This window comes from Petromyzon marinus, chromosome 1, assembly GCF_048934315.1.
Source record: "Petromyzon marinus isolate PM22_M1 ecotype Great Lakes invasive population chromosome 1, UKy_Petmar_22M1.pri1.0, whole genome shotgun sequence".
Classification (NCBI taxonomy): Eukaryota; Metazoa; Chordata; class Hyperoartia; order Petromyzontiformes; family Petromyzontidae; genus Petromyzon; species Petromyzon marinus.
The window spans coordinates 17384220-17406527 of NC_133667.1; the positions used below are offsets into that span (position 1 = coordinate 17384220).

At 52.4% G+C, this 22308-nt stretch overlaps 2 protein-coding genes across 3 annotated transcripts in view; both read right to left on the reverse strand.

Annotated features, from left to right (window-relative positions):
- Positions 1–7968, reverse strand: part of DPYD (dihydropyrimidine dehydrogenase) — a 45411-nt gene extending 37443 nt beyond the window's left edge. Inside the window, exon 1 of one of the 2 annotated variants that reach the window (XM_076065066.1) lies at positions 7110–7968. Coding sequence is in view for 1 of the 2 variants with exons in the window: in XM_076065065.1 (XP_075921180.1) it covers positions 170–337 (168 nt within the window). In the remaining variant the exon portion in view is untranslated. Of the gene's footprint in view, positions 1–169; positions 739–7109 lie in introns of those variants that run through there. The other variant, XM_076065065.1, reaches the window with a different exon arrangement.
- A 1384-nt stretch (positions 7969–9352) lies between these two features.
- INIP (INTS3 and NABP interacting protein) lies at positions 9353–20251 on the reverse strand. The gene is made up of 4 exons (XM_032959199.2): positions 20016–20251; positions 17887–17971; positions 14720–14807; positions 9353–11341 (listed from the first exon to the last, which is right to left on the reverse strand). The coding sequence occupies exons 1-4, from the start codon at positions 20035–20037 to the stop codon at positions 11246–11248; spliced, it is 291 nt and encodes a 96-aa protein (XP_032815090.1). The 5' UTR covers positions 20038–20251; the 3' UTR covers positions 9353–11245.
- Positions 20252–22308: the final 2057 nt, after the last annotated feature.

The following is a 22308-nucleotide window of genomic DNA, read 5'->3' on the forward strand; positions in this document are numbered from 1 at the left end:
TTCGGGTAAGAGACTTACAGACCTCCTTGTCTCCTCTTCACAAGTTCAGTCTCAAGGCCTTACCCCCCTTCTCCTCTCTCTCTCCGGCTCTCTACAATGCAACTACGCCCGGCTGTGTCTGCACAGCGCCGTGAGACGCAGTCGCTCAATTCGTGATGTAAATGCACACCTGCAATGTGGGTGTAGAGTCGCTGGAGGCGTTTGTCGTTGTCCGGAGTGGCAAACACACGGCCGAGCCGCAGTCAGTCATCGCTCTTCCTGTGGATGGGACTCCACGGTGAGGAGCCGCTGCCTCTGACTCGGTTTGAGCAGGCAGAGTGATTTGAGAATTCTTCATCCACGCGAATGATGGTGATGATGATGATTTTGATCATTACGCTGCTGCCACTGATTGAAGAAACTGCTGCTGATGATTGTGCTGCCGTTTCTACTGCTGCTGCTGATGATGGTGTTGTTGCTGGCGGTCTTGAGAATGCTGTTGCTGCTGATGATGATGATAGTACAGATATTTCTGCGACTGTTGCTTCTGGTGATACTCGCTGTTGCCGATGATTATGATCATGACAACGCTGCGATGGTGATGATGACTGTGTTGATGACGACGATATTTCTGCTCACGATTATGATGCTGACGCTCTTGTTGTTGTTGCTGCTGACGACGACGACGACGATGAAGAGTCGGCGTGTGTAGAAGTCGCTCGCTGTCAGGGCTCCCTACGGCTACGTGTATTCTTAAGCAATAACAGCGACATCTGTATTATTCACCAAGAATACACGTGGCCGGCGGGGCCGATGCTGCTGCTGATACCAGTTCTGGTGCTGCTGTTGGTGGTGCAGATTGTGTTGATGGTGCTGTTGCTGATATCACCTATGCTGCTGTTGATGATGTTAATGATTGTGTTGATGATGCTGCTGTTGCTGCTGCTGATATCACCTCTGCTGATGATGCTGCTGTTGATGATGATTGTGTTGATGATGCTGTTGTTGTTAATATCACATCTGCTGCTGCTGCTGATGGTGTTGATACCAGTTCTGGTGCTGCTGCTAATGGTGCTGATTGTGTTGATGCTGCTGCTGCTTTTGCCGCTGCTGCTGATATCACCTCTGCTAATGCTTCTGTTGATGATCGTGTTGATGATGCTGTTGTTGCTGTTGCTGTTAATATCACATCTGCTGCTGCTGATGGTGTTGATACCAGTTCTGGTGCTGCTGCTAATGGTGCTGATTGTGTTGATGGTGCTGGTGATGCTGCTGTTGCTGCTGCTGATATCACATCTGCTAATGCTTCTGTTGATGATTGTGTTGATGGTGCTGTTGCTGCTGCTGATATCACATCTGCTGCTGCTGATGTTGATGATTGTGTTGATGGTGCTGCTGCTGTTGCTGATATCACATCTGCTGCTGATGATGTTGATGATTGTGTTGATGATGCTGCTGCTATATGCTACTGCTATCACATCTGTTTCTGCTACTGATGTTGCTGCTTGTGTTGATGGTGGTGCTAGTGCTGCTGTTGTTGGCGCTGCTGGTGTAGTTGTTGCTGCCTCTCCTGCTGTTGTTGGCACAATTGTTGTTGCTGCTGTTGCTGCTGCCGCTACTAGTTGGGGTATCACCACCACCTCACAAGCATTACTCACTCTCAATAATATCACCATCCTCCAATCTAAATAATCTCACCATACCGGCATCCTCATCGTCAGCATTGTGACCATAATCAGCAGCTTGTGTCACTCCCAGCATCCCTCTTCCTATCAGCATCGCAAGTCTCTGTCCCTGTATCGGCGTCTCATCAACATCATCACACTCAGCATCCAACACAACACCCCTGCCTTTCCCTCTCCCTGCATTTTCCCTGCCTCTCCCCTCTCCCTCCCTTCCCTCTCCCTGCCTCTCCCCTTTGCCTCTATCTCCCCTCTCTCTGTCACTCCCTGTGCCTCCTCTCCACTAACCGTCTCAGACGGTGACATTTATCTCCCTGCCACTCCCCGTCTCTCCCCGACTCTCCCATCTCCCTACATCTCCCATCCCCGGTGTCTCCGCCACTCCCTGTGTCTCCCCTCCCCCCTCTTATCCACTCCCCACCCGCCCCCATCTCCCCGCTGGGAGTGGCTCGTGCACGCGCTACTAAGCGAAGGGGGGCGCGCGGGAGAGAAGGAGGGGGCACGAGAGAAGCAAAAGGAGGAGAGGAGGAGGGGTGATGCTGGGGGTGGGGGAGCGGGGGGAAGAGTTGGAAGCGCGCACGAGAGGGGGGGGGGAGTGCGCGGGAGAGAGGAGGAGAGTGAGGAGCGCGCGGGAGTGGGGGAGAGAGGGGAGCGCGTGGGAGGGCGAGGGGAGATGAGAGCGTGTGGGAGAGGGGGAAAGAGGGGAGCGTGTGGGAGAGGGGGAGAGAGGGGAGCGCGTGGGAGAGGGGGAGAGAGGGGAGCGCGTGGGAGAGGGGGAGAGAGGGGAGCGCGTGGGAGAGGGGAGCGCGTGGGAGAGGGGAGAGAGGGGAGCGTGTGGGAGAGGGGAGAGGGGAGCGCGTGGGAGAGGGGAGAGAGGGGAGCGTGTGAGAGAGGGGAGAGGGGAGCGCGTGGGAGAGGGGAGCGCGTGGGAGAGGGGGAGAGAGGGGAGCGTGTGGGAGAGGGGAGCGCGTGGGAGAGAGGGGAGCGTGTGGGAGAGGGGAGAGAGGGGAGCGTGTGGGAGAGGGGGAGAGAGGGGAGCGCGTGGGAGAGGGGAGCGCGTGGGAGAAGGGAGAGGGGAGAGCGCGGGAGAGGAGAGCGCGCGTGGGATGAGAGCGCACAAGAGAGAGAGAGAGAGGGGAGGGAGGTGGGGGAAGTGGAGAGCGTGCGGAAGAGAGGGGAGCGTACGGAAGAGAGGGGAGCGTACGGGAGAGAGAGGGGGGGTGAAGAGTGGGGAGAGAGGGGAGAGAGGGGAGTGGTGATAGGGAGAGTGGGGAGAGGGGAGCGGGAGCGCGCGTGCGCGTGGGCGAGGGCAGCACGCGCCGTGCATGACAATGGGGTCGGGGGCGCCGCGCGGCGTCACGTGGGGACACACGGGTGGGGCGGGGGGGGGGTGCTGCTGGGGTCTGGATCGGGGGTCTTGGCCTGCGAGGATCCTAGCAATGGGAGATGAAAGCAAGAGGGGCGCGGTTCATAGGGATCTGGGGTCGGAACGAGCAACGGGGACTTTAGGTTGGGGGGGGGGTCTGGAGTCCTGAGGTTATCGTGCCCTGGGATTGGGCACGGAAGACGGCGGAAGGGGGTCCTTGGGGCCTCATGGGGTCTTGGGTACGGGTGTCCTGTGGCTTTGGGGTCTTTGCAGAGCAAGGCGGGGTTCCCGCTGCCTGGGGTTCTGGGCCGTCGAGGTCAGGGCTGGAAGGCGGGGGGCCCCGTGCAGGCGCTAGAGGTCGCTGTCTCGCCAGGACCGCGCTTCAGCACCAGGGACAGCACCCCGCCTCGTCTCAACTCACAGAACTCACACGCTCACCCACTGCTCAACTCGGTCGCTGCACCGCACTCGTCAGTCGGTCACCACGTGGCCCAGATCCAGGGTCGAGTCCCTGGGTGGCCCCCCACCCCACCTCCTCCCTCTCGCTTCTTGACCCGCATAGTCCCCCCCCACTCCCCCCCCCAACCTTCAACCCCGAGGCTACGACTTTGCAAACGCGATACCCAAAGGAGAAAAACGGAAGAGAGAGACAGGGAGGGAAACGGGGTGGGAGACAGAGAAGGGCACGGAGGAGCGGGAGGGGGAATAGACAGGGAGACATCGAGGGAGACGGTGAGAGAGACACGTAGACAGGGACACGGGGAGAAACGTGGGAGGAGACAAATAGACAAAGTCAGCGATCGATGGGGTGAGAACGGGAGACATGAAGACAGGGAGACGGCGGGGGGGAGGTGGGAGTAGTTGGACTGCCGCGTGCTGTGCGATGGACATTAAAGACCCTGTGGCGCCATTGACGCGCGCGGCACATTGTGCGCCCAGTGACGGCCTCCTCCTCGGGCTACGTCTGCACAGATTCATCCCGGGGCCAGCCGCGCCCAGCCCCCGGCGCTCCGGGCAGCAACAGGTTGCCAGTGAGCCCCGAGTTAAGGGAGCTCGGTGAGCGCGACCAGAGCTTGCTTCCGGTTAGCACGGTTGGCTGCGTACGGTGCGAAAAAAAGTTCAACGCGCTGCACGTGCTCGTACTGCGAGCACCGGTGCCACGGGGTGTACGGTGGAAACATCGCCCACCAGCACGCGCGTTCACGTTCAATTCGCCACGCGTGTTAAACCGCGGGGTGAATTCAGCGGGACATGGCACACAAAAGACAAAGACCTCCCGTATAGCCTCCTATTTAAAGGAATGTCGGGGCAAGTGCTGTTAGCGAACACCTATTAACGCCAGCAGGGCACACGAGGGTGTGGGGAGGGGGCAGCACTACGCCCGGACGCCTTTGTCTCCCTAGTGGCGATGCTTAACACACAGACACACACCGCACCAGGTACTCATTTGAAGGCTGAATCTAGCATGGTACACACCACATAAGGCACCGCACACCGCGAACACAGCCGCTCACGAGACATTCCGACAAACCCAGCACTCCTGCTCGCACACCGCACAGCACCATACGCACTGCACATGCCGTATACGCAGCCACCACACTCACAACACACACACACACCACGATTACATACCACCCATACTCACACGACAAACACAGCGCACACAAACAGAACACACCATGCACGACACGGTACATCCCAAACGCACATCACACCACGAATATGCAGGTAGCACGTACACACCACCCACACCCACCCCAAAAACACGATGCCAAGCCCCGACGCACACTGCACTCACTGTGGCCCCTACCACACCCCGAGCTGGCATCGCCAACCTCCTTGCGCAAACAACACCCATCCCTAATAGAGGTCCTTTTGGGTTAGATCGCGTAAAATATAAAATGCGTCGCTAAACTCGCCACCACCCGACATAGCCAATTAGCGCAAAGCCGACGCGGCATAAAACCACACCCAGCCACGCACACCCGAAACACACACCCCTTAAGATACGCAATCCTCACCTATATTATATACTGTACTGCAATAATCCCACACCAATGCACACATACAAAGATCCCCTGCATAGCCCGTGCACACGCACATGCACACACCTATGCACACATATATACATACACACAGGCTTACACACCAATGCAACAAACTACACACACATACCCATACAAACACACTCCACACACAAACATACCCCTCAACACACATGCCCATACATACACGCCTCTACACACATGCCCTACACACATCCCCTACACACACACACAAATCAAAGACCCCCCATATAGCGTTAACGGACTGTTGTGGCAAGTGCTGTTAGCGAGCAGCACCTATGAAGGCCGGAGCGGCACACGAGGGGGTGGGTGGCCAGCACCACGCCCGGCCGCCTTTACCTCCCGAGTGGCGATGTTTACACATCTCACCAGGTACTCATTTTTAGTCAGTCGACCTAGGGGAGGCCCAGGACCTGTTTATGTAAATGTCACCGGTGTTGGCCGTGAGCGGGAATCGAACCTGGGTGGTCCGATTCGTAGCGCAGCGCGCTAATTGATACATTACCGCTCCCCCTACACGTACACACGCCCTACACACACAAAATCACTACACACTCACTCGACACACACAACCCCTACACACACACAACCACTACAGACCCTCACCCTATACACACAACCCCTACACACACACAACCCCTACACACACACAACCACTACACACCCTCACCCTACACACACAACCCCTACACACCCTAACCCTACACACACACAACCCCTACACACCCTAACCCTACACACACACAACCCCTACACACCCTATACACACACACAACCCCTACACACCCTATACACACACACAACCCCTACACACTCACTCGACACACCCTACACACACACACAACCCCTACACACCCTGACCCTACACACACACACACACAGCCCCTACATACTCACTCGACACACACACACAACCCCTACACACACAACCACTACACACCCTCACCCTACACACACACAACCACTACACACCCTACACACACAACCCCTACACACCCTCACCCTTCACACACACACACAACCCCTACACGTACACACGCCCTACACACACACACAACTACTTGACACTCACTCGACACACACAACCCCTACACACACACAACCACTACACACCCTACACACACAACCCCTACACACCCTACACACACACACACAACCACTACACACCCTTACCTTACACACACAACCCCTACACACCCTACACACACACACAACCCCTACACATCCTTACCCTACACACACAACCCCTACACACCCTACACACACACAACCCCTACACACCCTACACACCACTACACACCCTCACCCTACACACAACCACTACACACCCTACACACACACACAACCCCTACACACCCTCACCCTTCACACACACACAACCCCTACACGTACACACGCCCTACACACACACACAACCACTACACACCCTACACACACAACCCCTACACACCCTACACACAACCACTACACACCCTACACACAACCACTACACACCCTACACACCCACACAACCACTACACACCCTCACCCTACACACACACAACCCCTACACACCCTCGCCCTACACACACAACCCCTACACACACACACAACCACCACACACACAACCACTGCACACCCTCAGCCTACACACACCCTCAGCCTACACACACCCTCAGCCTACACACACACCCTATCCCTACACACCCTCCTCCCCTTACAGACACTCTCACCCTACACAACCCTCTCCGTATACACACCCGACACACACCCTCCCCCTACGCACACCCTTACACACACCCTCCACTTACCCACACGCATGCACACCCTTACACACATCCGACACGCACGTTACAGCGCTGTTTCAAAACCGAGGCGGGGACCCGTTCCGGCGAGGTGGGGGGGGGAGATCCCCTACAATAACCCGCGTAGCTCCCCACGGGTCCCCTGTAGAACCCCCGTGTCCCCTCCACTATAATCTCCGAGGATCCCCTTAGGGTCCCCGCGATCCCCCGTGGGTCCCCCGAGAGCGCTTACCTGGACCCAGGGCGGCTCCAGCGATAAGGGCGCGGCTCCAGCTGACGCCGATGATGGTGGTGGCGGCGGTGGTGGTGGTGATGGCGATGATGGCAGTGGCGGTGATGGTCGTGGTGGTGGTGGTGGTGATGATGTCGGTGATGTTTTATGATGATAGTGCTACAGATGCTGCTGCTGGTGAAGACCATCATGATGATGGTGTTGATGATAATGCTGATGCTGAACGATGCACATGTTTACGCTGATGACGATGATGGTGGTGGTGGTGGTGTGCTCGCTCCTGCCGCTGCCGAAGATGTTGCTGCCGATGGATGCTGATGACTCCCGTTAAAGGCGGGCACGGGCGTAACCCATGGCGCTACAGCGTGTGTGAGACTGCGCGCGTGTCCGTATTTGTGTGGACCTGTTTGTATGTTGGTATGCATGTGATTTTGGGCGAGTGCGTGGCACCGAGTGTAATTACATGGTGATTTACGTGTATAGTTATGTCTGTGTATTGTACTCTACGGGTGTGTGTGAATCTGTGTATGGCACTTGTGTATTTTATACACGCGTGACTGTGTGAATCTGTGTGTATGGCACTTGTGTATTTTATACACGCGTGTGTGTGAATCTGTGTGTATTGCACGTGTGTATTTTATACACGCGTGTGTGTGTGAATCTGTGTGTATGGCACTTGTGTATTTTATACACGCGTGTGTGCGTGTTTGAACCGAGGGTTGGCGTGAAGGGGTCCTTGTGTGAATGAGGGCTCCCCGGCAGACAGAGGGGGGACCTGTTGGGAGGGGTCCCCTTGGGGGTGGGAGGGGTAACCGGGTGTCGAGGGGATCTGGAGCAGGAGACGCAGATTGAGTGAAAACCGCGCCCCAAGCCTTAGGGGCGGTAGAAGGGAGGGGGAGAGGGGGAGGGAGATTGGAGAAGAGAGAGAGGCAGAAGGGAGAGGCAATGGAGAGGCGAGACTGGAGAGGGAGCGTGAGAAGAGGGATCACGCATTGTTTTTCTACAGTTCTAAATTTGAAGCTTTCGTGACTGCAAGGATTCATACTCTTTGGTTTTTTCGGTAAAGTCACGTAGGCAAAATAAAATAAAGCAACTAAATTTCGCCTACGTGACTTGACCGAAAAAACCAAAGAGCATTTTCTACAGTTGCTTAGCACAGGGCCCAAAGGTACACAAATAACACGAAGAGACTAGCAACGAACGACACCCTTAAAGTAGTCACGGACGAGAGTGAACGCGTTTCTTGAACTGCGCAACGATGGTCAGAGCTTTTGGCAGGGGTTGGTTTTGGGGGGGAGTGGAACAAGATGCTGGGAGGGAATTCGAGAGCGGGGGGAGCAGTGCGAGGGAATAATGGAAGGGAAGCTCACGGGGAACATTCACCCCATGGTAGTAGTGGCGATACAAGAGTGATACGGAGGTGACTCACCGCCGGTGAGCGAGCGACTGTGGAATTAATAAGCGACTGCTGGGGATGGGGGGGGGCGAAAACGGGACTTCCCCCTTTTAGGGGCCCTCTAGTAGTGTCATTCATGTTCCGGGGCCCTATAGGGGCGCCCGCACATACTAATGGGGTTTCTATGCCCGTTCCGGGGCCGCGCGGCTTGGCGAGCATTCACGTTACGCCCCCCCCCCTCCGCGACCATGCAGGGTTCGGGGCCCCTCATCACTGCCCCCCCCCAAAAAAAAATCGGTCACCGGTGTGACGTCACTAAGCGTTGACATCAACGCAATGACGTCATTCCGCGATGACCTCACTGGGCAGAGATTAATGGTGTTTTCTTTTATAACTGTTTATATTTTACCAGGTAAGGGCCCAACTGAGCTACGTAACTCTTTTTTTAGAAACGATCTTGGCGATCACAAATGAAAGCTCGACGAAGTGGCTCACCATCATCATGTGGACATTTCTAGCAGCAGCCAAATACTCTAAAACACGCGTGACGTCAATTCTAAATGTGGAGCGAAACACTGCAGTACCCGAAGAATCCACGCGACCACGGAGAGACACCGCAGACTCCAAATATACAGCAGGCGTCAGGGTCGGGACTGAACCCACGTCCATCCTGCATCGCAAGCGAGGGAGGTCACGTGTCACTACCACTGCTGCTGCGTTGGCGGTGGTGCACAAGAACAAATAAACGCACAACGCCCTGGTCAAGACTGTGACCCGAAAAGGAAAACAAATAGCTGACGTTTCGGGCAATGTCCCTTCTTTACAGCACACAGATAATTAACAAAAGTGGGATTTTCCACATTTATTTTACAAATGAAACATTCATATACAAATCAGTATAGTGCGAATGCCAGCCTCATAGAATGACCGCCTCTTGACATCAGCCGTCCCATATTGTTACATAAACCTCATTGCTCAATTTGAGCAAACGTAGCAGCATCGGTCGCCTTTTGGTGAAAACTTGGCAGGACGCTCTTGAACAACTTGAGACTGGGCGAGGTTTTCCCCGGTGTAAAACAGCGAAGAACCATTTATTTTCCAAATATTTTTTTTGTCAGGTGGTTCCCGATCGATTTCTCATGAGGGGGGTGGGGAGGGGCGATAATTGACGTGCTTTTTTCTAAATTTGCCAAATTTAGACCGCAACAGGGGCACACGTGGCCCACTCCTTGCAGAACGACAAGCGCGTGCTGTTTCATGGACCACGCTTAGCACAAAGGTCCCCCGTGTAGCCTTAACAGACTGTCGAGGCAAGTGCTGTTAGCGAGCAGCACCTATGAAGGCCGGCACAGCACACGAGGGGGTCGGTAGTCAACACCACGTCCGCCTACCTTTGTCTCCCAAGTGGTGATGTTTTACACATCGCATCAGGTACTCATTTGAGGATGGGTCAATCAAGGGGAGGCCCAGGACCGGTTCAGATAATCGTCACTGGTATAGACCGTGAGCGGGAATCGAACTCTGGTCGCCGGGTTTGTGGCGCAGCGTAACGCTAACCGCTGCACTACCGCTCCCCCCACAATGCTCAATACACCGGCTGTATCATGCGCCCTCATGACATCACATCTACAATGGTATCATTGGAGGTGAGGAGTCTCAACTTTGAAAACTAATTTCTTTAGAACTGCTCAGAACTGCTATTTGTGTTTAGTTTGTTGTCCTTCTCCCGCACCTCTGATTAGCACGGTCGGCTACGTGCGGTGCGAAAGAGGTACATACATCAAAAGCCAGACAGAAGAAGACACCTCCATTCACGCCTTCGCAGAATTGACAGGACATGACCCTCTGTCTCCCCATGTCTCCCACCTGGCTCTCAAACCCTGTCTCATCTTTGCTCTTAAACTCACACTCGATGCCAATTACACCCACATCTGCCACTGTGACTCTCAGCTATGACAACTGTGCATTTTCAAATGTAACTGATCCTTTCTTTGTAGAGTTTTAACTAATGCTCATATTCTTTCTTTCTATACACTTATGTTTTGTTCGACGTTGCATATGAGTATGCATGCAGTTGTTTCATTTATCTCTGTCATTTTCTGCAAAAGCCGACCCCCAGCTTGGGCTGGACACCTTTGAAAACGATATTCAAAGCTCACCGGGTTCTTCCAGCTTTCAATCCGATGTCAATAACCTGTCTCCCCTGTCTCCATTTGTCTTGCACGTCCCTATGTCTCCCACATATCTGCCCCGTCCCAATTTATCGCACGCCTCTGTGTCTCCAATGCCTCCCAAAAGTCTCATGTCCTCTTGTCTCCAGCGAGCACGTCTTGCCATGTCACTGCACCGCCCATCTTGCTGCTGTCTCTCCTGTGTCCCCATGTTTTTCCGCATCCCCCCTCCCCATGTCCCCATGGCCTGGCCTCACCCAAGTCACACAAACACAAACGCACGTGCTCAATGTGCCACCTGAAGAGTGGGCGAGTCATCTCAGCGAGCCGACCCCAAATAACCACCTGGGTCTGTCCCGTGACCTCCTGCCAGGGAGGCTTCCGACACTTCAGGCAGCCTCAAAGTGCACCTAGCCCCGGCACGAGAACTGCGGTGATGTCACAGTAACTTGGGTGCGAACGGAGGCTGTTGTTTCTGTTACTGGGCTGGTAGGATCAGGGATGGGATGGCGGGGCTAGTGGGTTGGAGGATGCGAGGAGGATGCGAGGAGGAGGCTAGCAGGGGGGTGTTATTCGGGCTCCAGGCGAGGCAGCACGGGCAGAATGAGGTTCCCGAAGGCAGAGTCCTGCGTGATGAAGAATCCGAAGGAATGTGCATGCGCGTGCTGCAAAAACAAAGACAAAGATCCCCCGTATAGCCTTAACAGACTGTTGGGGCAAGTGCTGTTATCGAGTAGCATCTAAGCATCAATAAAGGCCGGTACGGCACACGAGGGGGTGGGTGGCCAGCACCACGCCCGGCCGCCTTTGCCTCCCAAGTGGCGATGTTTACACACCGCACCAGGTACTCATTTGAGGCTGAGTCGACCTAGGTGATGGCTGTGAGAGGAAATTGAACTAAGATGGCGAGGTTTGTAGCACAGTACCGCTCCCCACGAATGCATGCTGTACACACAAGTATACACTTAAACGCAGCATATAAGACACACACACGTGCACATGAATAGACACGTATTCACAAACAGGTATACACAAGTATACAGTGAGGGAAAAAAGTATTTGATCCCCTGCTGATTTTGTACGTTTACCCACTGACAAAGAAATGATCAGTCTATAATTTTAATGGTAGGTTTATTTGAACAGTGAGAGACAGAATAACAACAAAAAAATCCAGAAAAACGCATGTCAAAATTGTTATAAATTGATTTGCATTTTAATGAGGGAAATAAGTATTTGACCCCTCTGCAAAACATGACTTAGTACTTGATGGCAAAAAACCTTTTTGGCAATCACAGAGGTCAGACGTTTCTTGTAGTTGGCCACTAGGTTTGCACACATCTCAGGAGGGATTTTGTCCCACTCCTCTTTGCAGATCTTCTCCAAGTCATTAAGGTTTCAAGGCTGACGTTTGGCAACTCAAACCTTCAGCTCCCTCCACAGATTTTCTATGGGATTAAGGTCTGGAGACTGGCTAGGCCACTCCAGGACCTTAATGTGCTTCTTCTTGAGCCACTCCTTTGTTGTCTTGGCCGTGTGTTTTGGGTCATTGTCATGCTGGAATACCTATCCACGACCCATTTTCAATGCCCTGGCTGAGGGAAGGAGGTTCTCACCCAAGATTTGACAGTACATGGCCCCGTCCATCGTCCCTTTGATGCGGTGAAGTTGTCCTGTCCCCTTAGCAGAAAAACACCCCCAAAGCATAATGTTTCCACCTCCATGTTTGACGGTGGGGATGGTGTTCTTGGGGTTATAGGCAGCATTCCTCCTCCTCCAAACACGGCGAGTTGAGTTGATGCCAAAGAGCTCCATTTTGGTCTCATCTGACCACAACACTTTCACCCAGTTGTCCTCTGAATCATTCAGATGTTAATTGGCAAACTTCAGACGGGCATGTATATGTGCTTTCTTGAGCAGGGGGACATTGCGGGCGCTGCAGGATTTCAGTCCTTCACGGCATAGTGTGTTACCAATTGTTTTCTTGGTGACTATGGTCCCAGCTGCCTTGAGATCATTGACAAGATCCTCCCGTGTTGTTCTGGGCTGATTCCTCACCATTCTCATGATCATTGCAACTCCATGATGTGAGATCTTGCATGGAGTCCCAGGCCGAGGGAGATTGACAGTTCTTTTGTGTTTCTTCCATTTGCGAATAATCGCACCAACTGTTGTCACCTTCTCACCAAGCTGCTTGGCAATGGTTTTGTAGCCCATTCCAGCCTAGTGTAGGTCTACTATCTTGTTCCTGACATCTTTGGAGAGCTCTTTGGTGTTGGCCATGGTGGAGAGTTTGGAATCTGATTGATTGATTGCTTCTGTGGACAGGTGTCTTTTATACACGTAACAAGCTGAGATTAGGAGCACTCCCTTTAAGAGTATGCTCCTAATCTCAGCTCGTTACCTGTATAAAAGACATCTGGGAGCCAGAATTCGTTCTGATTGAGAGGGGGTCAAATACTTATTTCCCTCATTAAAATGCAAATCAATTTATAAAAATTTTGACATGCGTTTTTCTGGATTTTGTTGTTGTTATTCTGTCTGTCACTGTTCAAATAAACCTACCATTAAAATTATAGACTGATCATTTCTTTGTCAGTGGGCAAACGTGCAAAATCAACAGGAGATCAAATACTTTTTTCCCTCACTGTACATCTATTGTAGCAAGAGATGTCGCCGAGTCGATAGCTGTGTCGGCTGTGGCTGTGTCACTAGCTGCGTCACTAGCTATGTCAGCTGTGGCGGAGTCTTTGCTGAGGCCTTGTCAGCTGTAACTGTGCTAGCTGTAGATGTGCCAGCTGTGACTGTGTCAGGCAGTGGTGTCTGGTCTGTATGGGCCATTGGGGTGGTGCCCAACCTAAACAATATTCAAATATCGATTTAAAGCTTTCGTGACTGCAAGGATTCATCTTCTTTGGTTCTTTCGGTAAAGTCACGTAGAATGAGAATAAAATAATAAATTGATAAAATAAAATAACACAATAATATTCTCACGACGTTTCGGCGACAACATAAGCGGCCTTCATCAGGTGAAGGGACGAGACTGTCTGGAGGACAGCGCTATCCTCCAGACAGTCTCGTCCCTTCACCTGATGAAGGCCGCTTGTGTTGTGGCCGAAACGTCGTGAGAATATTATTGTGTTATTTTATTTTATCAATTTATTATTTTATTCTCATTCTACGTGACTTAACCGAAAGAACCAAAGAAAATATTCAAATATAAAAAATAACACCAAGTCAAAAACCACTTGACGTTGATTTATTTTCAAATCAAACGGCTTATTTGAGTTATTTTCTCACGTGTTTGGCATTACGAATAAAAATCAGCGGCGCTCGGTCGATGGCCATTTCAGAATGAGAATATTTATTTATACTGGAGGAATCCGACGAGCTATGAAGCTCTTTTTCACAGATATCCCGTGCGCTGATTCAAACTCCTCCCAGGGAGTGTCACAATAAAAATAAAAGCGCCTCCAAATATACCCTGTCCTAGGCCAATAATAAATAGCTGTCCTTCCACGTTCATTTTGTATGGGGACAGCCCTGTGTAGTCGAGTACCTCCCTCCCTCGCTCCGTGCGCTGCACCAACATTCGACCCAACAGCCACCACTGTGGGCGGTGACACGGCCAAAAGCGGGTTTCAGAGCTTCGCGGTTGACAACCAGTACCTGCCCTGACTAATCGTGCAGTGTGTGATATCCACAACTATGATAATAGTAACAATAACACGACGTGTTTCACTCACAGGGGACGTCATAAACCCCGTGATGTCATGCGCCAAATACGAAAATGACTAAATTGGGATTAAACACACACACTACCAATCATCGCCCCCTACTGCCACCAGACGACTCTTGCAAATGAGAGACATGCTGGTCACTTTTGAGTTGTTGCCTGGTTAAACGAAAGCAACTTGCAAAGTTGAAATGCGAGTGTCGGCTCTGGCCGTGTCGGCTGTGGCCGTGTCACCTGTGGCAGTGTGTCAGTTGTGTGAGTGTGTCGGCTGTAGCCGTGTCAGCTGTGGCCGTGTCAGCTGTGGCTGTACCTGCAGTGCTGCTTTCTGCTGCTGTGCCGTGTGCTGTAGCTCCGCGTGCTCCCGCATCTCCTTGGCGACGGGACGCGCCAACGTGAAACTACAAAGACAAATATCCCCCCTATAGCCTTAACAGATTGTAGGAGCAAGTGCTGTTAGCGAGCACCTGTGAAGGCTGCAACCACACACGAGGGGGTGGTTGGCCAGCACCATGCTCGGCCGCCTTTGTCTCCCCAGTGGCTACACACACGCGCGCACACACAGGCTCATCACCACCCCGAAACTACAAGGACTGTGGTGGTGTGTGTGTGTGGTGGTGTTGTGGTGTAGCGGTTAGCGAGCTGCACTTCGAACCCAGCGACCCGAGTTCAATACCCACTCATGGCCAACACCAGTGACGATTATCTGAACTGGTCCGGGGCCTCCCCCTAGGTCGACTCAGCATCAAATGAGCACCCAGTGCGGTGTGTAAACATCGCCACTGGAGAGACAAGAGGCGACCGGGCGTGGTGTATGTGGAGATGTCCTCATGGATCCCCTGTGTGGTGATGTGTGGTGGTGGTGTGTGGTGGTGGTGTGTGTGTGGTGATGTGTGTGGTGGTGATGTGTGGTGGTGATGTGTGTGTGGTGGTGGTGTGTGTGGTCATGTGTGTGGTGGTGGTGTGTGGTGGTGGTGTGTGTGTGGTGATGTGTGTGGTGGTGATGTGTGTGTGGTGGTGGTGTGTGTGGTGATGTGTGTGTGGTGATGTGTGTGTGGTGGTGATATGTGTGGTGGTGATGTGTGTGGTGGTGATGTGTGTGTGGTGATGTGTGTGTGGTGATGTGTGTGTGGTGGTGGTGTGTGTGTGGTGATGTGTGTGGTGGTGATGTGTGTGGTGGTGATGTGTGTGTGGTGATGTGTGTGTGGTGATGTGTGTGTGGTGGTGGTGTGTGGTGGTGATGTGTGTGTGGTGATGTGTGTGTGGTGATGTGTGTGGTGATGTGTGTGGTGGTGGTGTGTGGTGGTGATGTGTGTGTGGTGATGTGTGTGTGGTGATGTGTGTGGTGGTGGTGTGTGGTGGTGATGTGTGTGTGGTGATGTGTGTGTGGTGATGTGTGTGGTGGTGGTGTGTGGTGGTGTGTGGTGGTGATGTGTGTGTGGTGATGTGTGTGTGGTGGTGATGTGTGTGTGGTGATGTGTGTGGTGGTGTGTGTGTGGTGATGTGTGTGGTGGTGATGTGTGTGGTGGTGATGTGTGTGTGGTGATGTGTGTGTGGTGATGTGTGTGTGGTGATGTGTGGTGGTGATGTGTGTGTGGTGATGTGTGTGTGGTGATGTGTGGTGGTGATGTGTGTGTGGTGATGTGTGTGTGGTGGTGGTGTGTGTGTGGTGATGTGTGTGTGGTGATGTGTGTGGTGGTGATGTGTGTGTAGTGATGTGTGTGTGGTGATGTGTGTGTGGTGATGTGTGGTGGTGATGTGTGTGTGGTGATGTGTGTGTGGTGGTGGTGTGTGTGTGGTGATGTGTGTGGTGGTGATGTGTGTGGTGGTGATGTGTGGTGGTGATGTGTGTGTGGTGATGTGTGTGTGGTGGTGGTGTGTGTGTGGTGATGTGTGTGGTGGTGATGTGTGTGGTGGTGATGTGTGTGTGGTGATGTGTGTGTGGTGATATGTGTGTGGTGGTGTGTGTGGTGGTGATGTGTGTGTGGTGATGTGTGTGTGGTGATGTGGGGAGCGATAGTGTAGCGGTTAGCGCGCTGCGCTATGAACCCGGCGACACGGGTTCGATTCCCGCTCGCGGCCAACACCAGTGACGATTATCTGAACCGGCCTCAGGCCTCCCCTAGGTCGACTCAGCCTCAAATGAGTACCTAGTGCGGTGGATAAAAACATTGCCACTGGGGAGACTAATGCGGTCGGGCGTGGTGCTGGCCACCCACCCCCTCGTGTACCGTTACCGGCATTCATAGGTGCTCGCTAACAGCACTTGCCCCTACAGTCTGTTAAGGCTATATGGGGGATCTTTTTATCTTTGTGGTGATGTGTGTGGTGGCGGTGTGTGGTGGCGGTGTGTGTGTGGTGATGTGTGTGTGGTGATGTGTGTGTGGTGGTGTGTGTGTGGTGATGTGTGCGTGGTGGTGTGTGTGTGGTGATGTGTGTGTGGTGGTGGTGTGTGGTGGTGATGTGTGTGGTGGTGGTGTGTGGTGGTGATGTGTGTGTGGTGATGTGTGTGTGGTGATGTGTGTGTGGTGTGTGTGTGGTGGTGTGTGTGTGGTGATGTGTGTGTGGTGATGTGTGTGTGGTGGTGGTGTGTGGTGGTGATGTGTGTGTGGTGGTGTGTGGTGGTGATGTGTGTGTGGTGGTGATGTGTGTGTGGTGGTGATGTGTGTGTGGTGGTGATGTGTGTGTGGTGGTGGTGTGTGGTGGTGATGTGTGTGTGGTGGTGATGTGTGTGTGGTGGTGATGTGTGTGTGGTGGTGGGTGTGGTGATGTGTGTGTGGTGGTGTGTGTGGTGGTGATGTGTGTGTGGTGGTGTGTGTGGTGGTGGTGTGTGGTGGTGATGTGTGTGTGGTGGCGTGTGGTGGTGATGTGTGTGTGGTGGTGTGTGGTGGTGATGTGTGTGTGGTGGTGATGTGTGTGTGGTGGTGGTGTGTGGTGATGTGTGTGGTGGTGTGTGTGGTGGTGTGTGTGGTGGTGGTGTGTGTGGTGGTGTGTGTGGTTGTGGTGTGTGGTGGTGATGTGTGTGTGGTGGTGTGTGGTGGTGATGTGTGTGTGGTGGTGTGTGGTGGTGATGTGTGTGTGGTGGTGATGTGTGTGTGGTGGTGATGTGTGTGTGGTGGTGATGTGTGTGTGGTGGTGGTGTGTGGTGGTGATGTGTGTGTGGTGGTGATGTGTGTGTGGTGGTGATGTGTGTGTGGTGGTGGTGTGTGTGGTGATGTGTGTGTGGTGGTGTGTGTGGTGATGTGTGTGTGGTGGTGTGTGTGGTGGTGATGTGTGTGTGGTGGTGGTGTGTGGTGGTGATGTGTGTGTGGTGGTGTGTGATGGTGATGTGTGTGTGGTGGTGTGTGGTGGTGATGTGTGTGTGGTGGTGATGTGTGTGTGGTGGTGATGTGTGTGTGGTGGTGGTGTGTGGTGATGTGTGTGGCGGTGTGTGCGGTGGCGCAGCTGAAGAGTGTGTGGTGGTGCAGTTGGCACTGCCACCTGCTCGCTGGCGTCTGTGACATCAGCTTCTTCTTCTCCTTGTTCAGCTCCGCCAGGATGGCCGCGCGGTTTTTATTCTGCACGTCTGGAGCACAAGTGTCCACACACGTACAGCCCTGATGGTAACGCTGCTGCTAATATTATTGATATGGGTGAATTCGTTAGCGATGTTTTCGACAGTGATATTGTCGATACTGATGTTGACGACGATGATACTGATGTTGATGAGGTTTATGCAGTGGCGAGTTGTTAACTACCTTGCCTGGTGAACAGGAGGTCGTGGATCCAATCCCTACCCTGACGCTTGTTGTATATTTGGAGTTTGCATGTTCTCCCTGTGGCCGTGTGGATTTTTTCCCGGGTCCTCCGGTTTTTCCCTCCACAGTGAGAATCAACGTCACGCATTTTAGAGTGTTTGGTTGCTCAAAATTTCCACGTAATGATAAGCCACTTTGTTGAGCTGTCATTTGTGGCCAGGTCGCTCCTGAAAGACGAGCTATAGAGCAGCCCAGTGGGCCTTACCTGGTAAAATACTAAATTGCTTATAGATTTATAGTTGTATTATTATTGTGGTGAATTTGATGTTGATGGTGGTGAAGTTAGTGAAGTGGCTTAATTTCTTTTTTTCCCGCTTGTTTTGTCGAAAAAGGCCTCGCTCAAGACTTTTTTCAAGAGGGTCCTACAAAGTTTCCTCTGTCGGGGACCATGTTACTGCTGTGTAATACCAAATGAGTCGTAATTTTTCAGCATTGGAATGTTTGGCCAATCCCAGTTCCATTGGGTGTGTGTGTGTGGGTTTAGCTATGGGAGGAATTGGGAGAAACCGGAGGAAACCCATCCAGAGCAAAGGGAGAACATTCAAACATCACTCACACATTCACTCTCTGCAGAACAGGGGGAGATCATACAAACTCCAGACTCCCATACTCTTGCTCACTCGCTGTTTGTAGAACAGGGTGAAGACATACTAACTCCATTCATTCACTCACTCTCACACACTCTCTGTATAACAGGGGGAGAACGTACAAACTCTACGCACGCACTCACTCACGCACCACACTCATTCACTCTCACACTCATTCACTGTTACACTCATTCACTCTCACACACACTCATTCACTCTCACACACTCATTCACTCTCACACACACTCATTCACTCCCACACACACTCATTCACTCTCACACACTCATTCACTCTCACACACACTCATTCACTCTCACACACACTCACTCACACTCATTCGCTCTAACACACTCGTTCACTCTCACACACACTCATTCACTCTCAAACACTCATTCACTCTCACGCACTCATTCACTCTCACGCACTCATTCACTCTCACACCCATTCACTCTCACACTCATTCACTCACACACACTCATTCACTCTCACACACTCATTCACTCTCACACACATTCACTCTCACACACATTAAATTAACTCTCACGCACTCATTCACTCTCACGCACTCATTCACTCCCCGTAGGATTTCCACACAACTCATACCTAACTTCAAATTAAGCATTCTTTGGAAGAACGTGATGTTGCTGAGAGCGATTATGATGATGATGTTGATCATGGTGATGATGGATGTTGCTGAGAGCAATGATGATCATGGTGATGATGATGTTGATCATGGTGATGATGATGATGTTGATCATGGTGATGATGATGTTGATCATGGTGATGATGTTGATCATGATGTTGATCATGTTGATCAAGGTGATGATGATGTTGATCATGGTGATGATGATGTTGATCATGGTGATGATGATGTTGATCATGGTGATGATGATGTTGATGTTGTTTATGATGTTGTTGATCATGGTAATGATGTTGATCATGCTGATGATGATGTTGATGATTTTGTTGATCATGGTGATGATGTTGATCATGGTGATGATGATGTTGATCATGGTGATGATGATGTTGATCATGGTGATGATGATGATGTTGATCATGGTGATGATGATGATCATGGTGATGGTGTTGATCATGGTGATGATGATGTTGATCATGGTGATGATGATGTTGATCATGGTGATGATGATGTTGTTGTTGATGATGTTGTTGTTGACGACGATGTTGTTGATGATGATGTTGTTGTTGTCGATCATTCCCTCTCACCTTGCGACGGTCCACTCGCCATGTCTCTGCCTTTCGCGCCTACGGAGGCCGCCGCGCGCACTCCAATTCCGTAGTTCACATACGCAAGGCGCTCAAACGTCAGCAGCAGCAACAACAAAACAAACAAACCACGCAAACACGTTCGGCAGTCACACGCGTGGCCTTTAAAAGAGAGACAGAACAAGATCTATATAAATACATATAATAGGCGACGTTTCGGGAAATGGCCCTCATTCGTTGCGCATGCGAACTACGATTTGTAATGTACGAATTCTGATGACGTAACGCTGTGCTGCGATCGGCGCCATCTTACTCGGGGGTCAGATAACTTTTAAAGTCAAACATTTTTTTTTTGCAACTTCAAATGTTATTATTCTGCATTGGCGCCCATAAGCCATAAACAACAAAGCAACTAGACGCTTCTGAAACACCATGGCTTTAAAAGAAGGAAAATATGATGTATTACGTATCGAGGTAATGCGGTTAAAGTTCAACACACACATCCGCCATCTTACTCAGGGGATAGATAACTTTTTTTTTAAGTCAAACAATGTTATGGCAATTAAAAATGTATTATTCTGCGTTGGCCCGCATAAATAACGAGGCAACTCGACGCCTTTCGCTTGTGTGACACCGTGGCTTGAAAAGGGGCAGTGAGGTTGGCTACGTACGGTGCGAAAGAGGCTCAACGCACAGCACGGTACAATGCTGGGGCCATTGATCAGCTGTTCAGTTCCCTCCCTTTAAAGGCCACACACAATGTCACTGACGAACGTTTTGTGCATTTCAAATGCAACTTAATCACGATTTCTTTAAATATTTGTTTTTATTTACGCTCTATTTGGTGCGCGTGTCAAATTCCACGTTAAATTATACATTATTTTATTTTGCCTAGGGTTAGATTGATGACATTTTGACCGAGTGGTTTGAACTGCAGATAAATAAAAGTCCCTGAATTACAAAAAAAACTCATGCAAAGTATCCATAATAGGGTTTTTTTTTCGATTAGATCGCGTAAATGTGTCGTGATCCCCCCACCACCCGACACAACCAATTTGTTAAGGTCTGCTACGTAAACAAAACGTGTGAATTCATTACTAGTTAAGCACACACCGCTTGTGTGTTGGAGCGTAAACCCACTTCAGCATTTACAGTAATTACAACCAGCATCATCAGGCGGTCAGTCAAAGTCGTACACGCGGCCTTGGGGCTACACAGTGGTCGGTGTGGCCTGGGGCTACACAGTGGTCGGTGTGGCCTGGGGCTACAGTGGTCGGTGTGGCCTGGGGCTACACAGTGGTCGGTGTGGCCTTGGGGCTACACAGTGGTCGGTGTGGCCTGGGGCTACACAGTGGTCGGTGTGGCCAAGTGTGACCTGGGGCTACACGAGTGGTCGGTGTGGCCTGGGGCTACACAGTGGTCGGTGTGGCCTGGGGCTACACAGTGGTCGGTGTGGCCTAGGGTCACACAGTGGTCGGTGTGGCCTGGGGCTACACAGTGGTCGGTGTGGCCTGGGGCTACACAGTGGTCGGTGTGGCCTGTAGGCTACACAGTGGCGGTGTGGCCTAGGGGCTACACAGTGGCGGTGTGGCCTGGGGGCTACACAGTGGTCGGTGTGGCCTTGGGGCTACACAGTGGTCGGTGTAGCCTGGGGGCTACACAGTGGTCGGTGTGGCCGGGGGCTACACAGTGGTCGGTGTGGCCCGGGGCTACACAGTGGTCGGTGTGGCCCGGGGCTACACAGTGGTCGGTGTGGCCCGTGCTACACAGTGGTCGGTGTGGCCTATGGCTACACAGTGGTCGGCGTGGCCTGGGGCTACACAGTGGTCGGTGTGGCCTGGGGCTACATAGTGGTCGGTGTGGCCTGGGGCTACACAGTGGTCGGTGTGGCCTGGGGGCTACACAGTGGTCGGTGTGGCCTGGGACTACACGGGTGGTCAGTGTGGCCTAGTGTGGCCCGGGGCTACACGAGTGGTTGGTGTGGCCTGGGACTACACAGTGGCCTAGTGTGGCCTGGGGCTACACAGTGGTCGGTGTGGCCTGGGGCTACACAGTGGTCGGTGTGGCCTAGGGCTACACAGTGGTCGGTGTGGCCTGGGGCTACACAGTGGTCGGTGTGGCCTGGGACTACACAGTGGCCTAGTGTGGCCTGGGGCTACACAGTGGTCGGTGTGGCCTAGTGTGGCCCGGGGCTACACGAGTGGTCAGTGTGGCCTGGGGCTACACAGTTGTCGGTGTGGCCTGGGGCTACACAGTGGTCGGTGTGGCCTGGGGCTACACGGGTTGTCGGTGT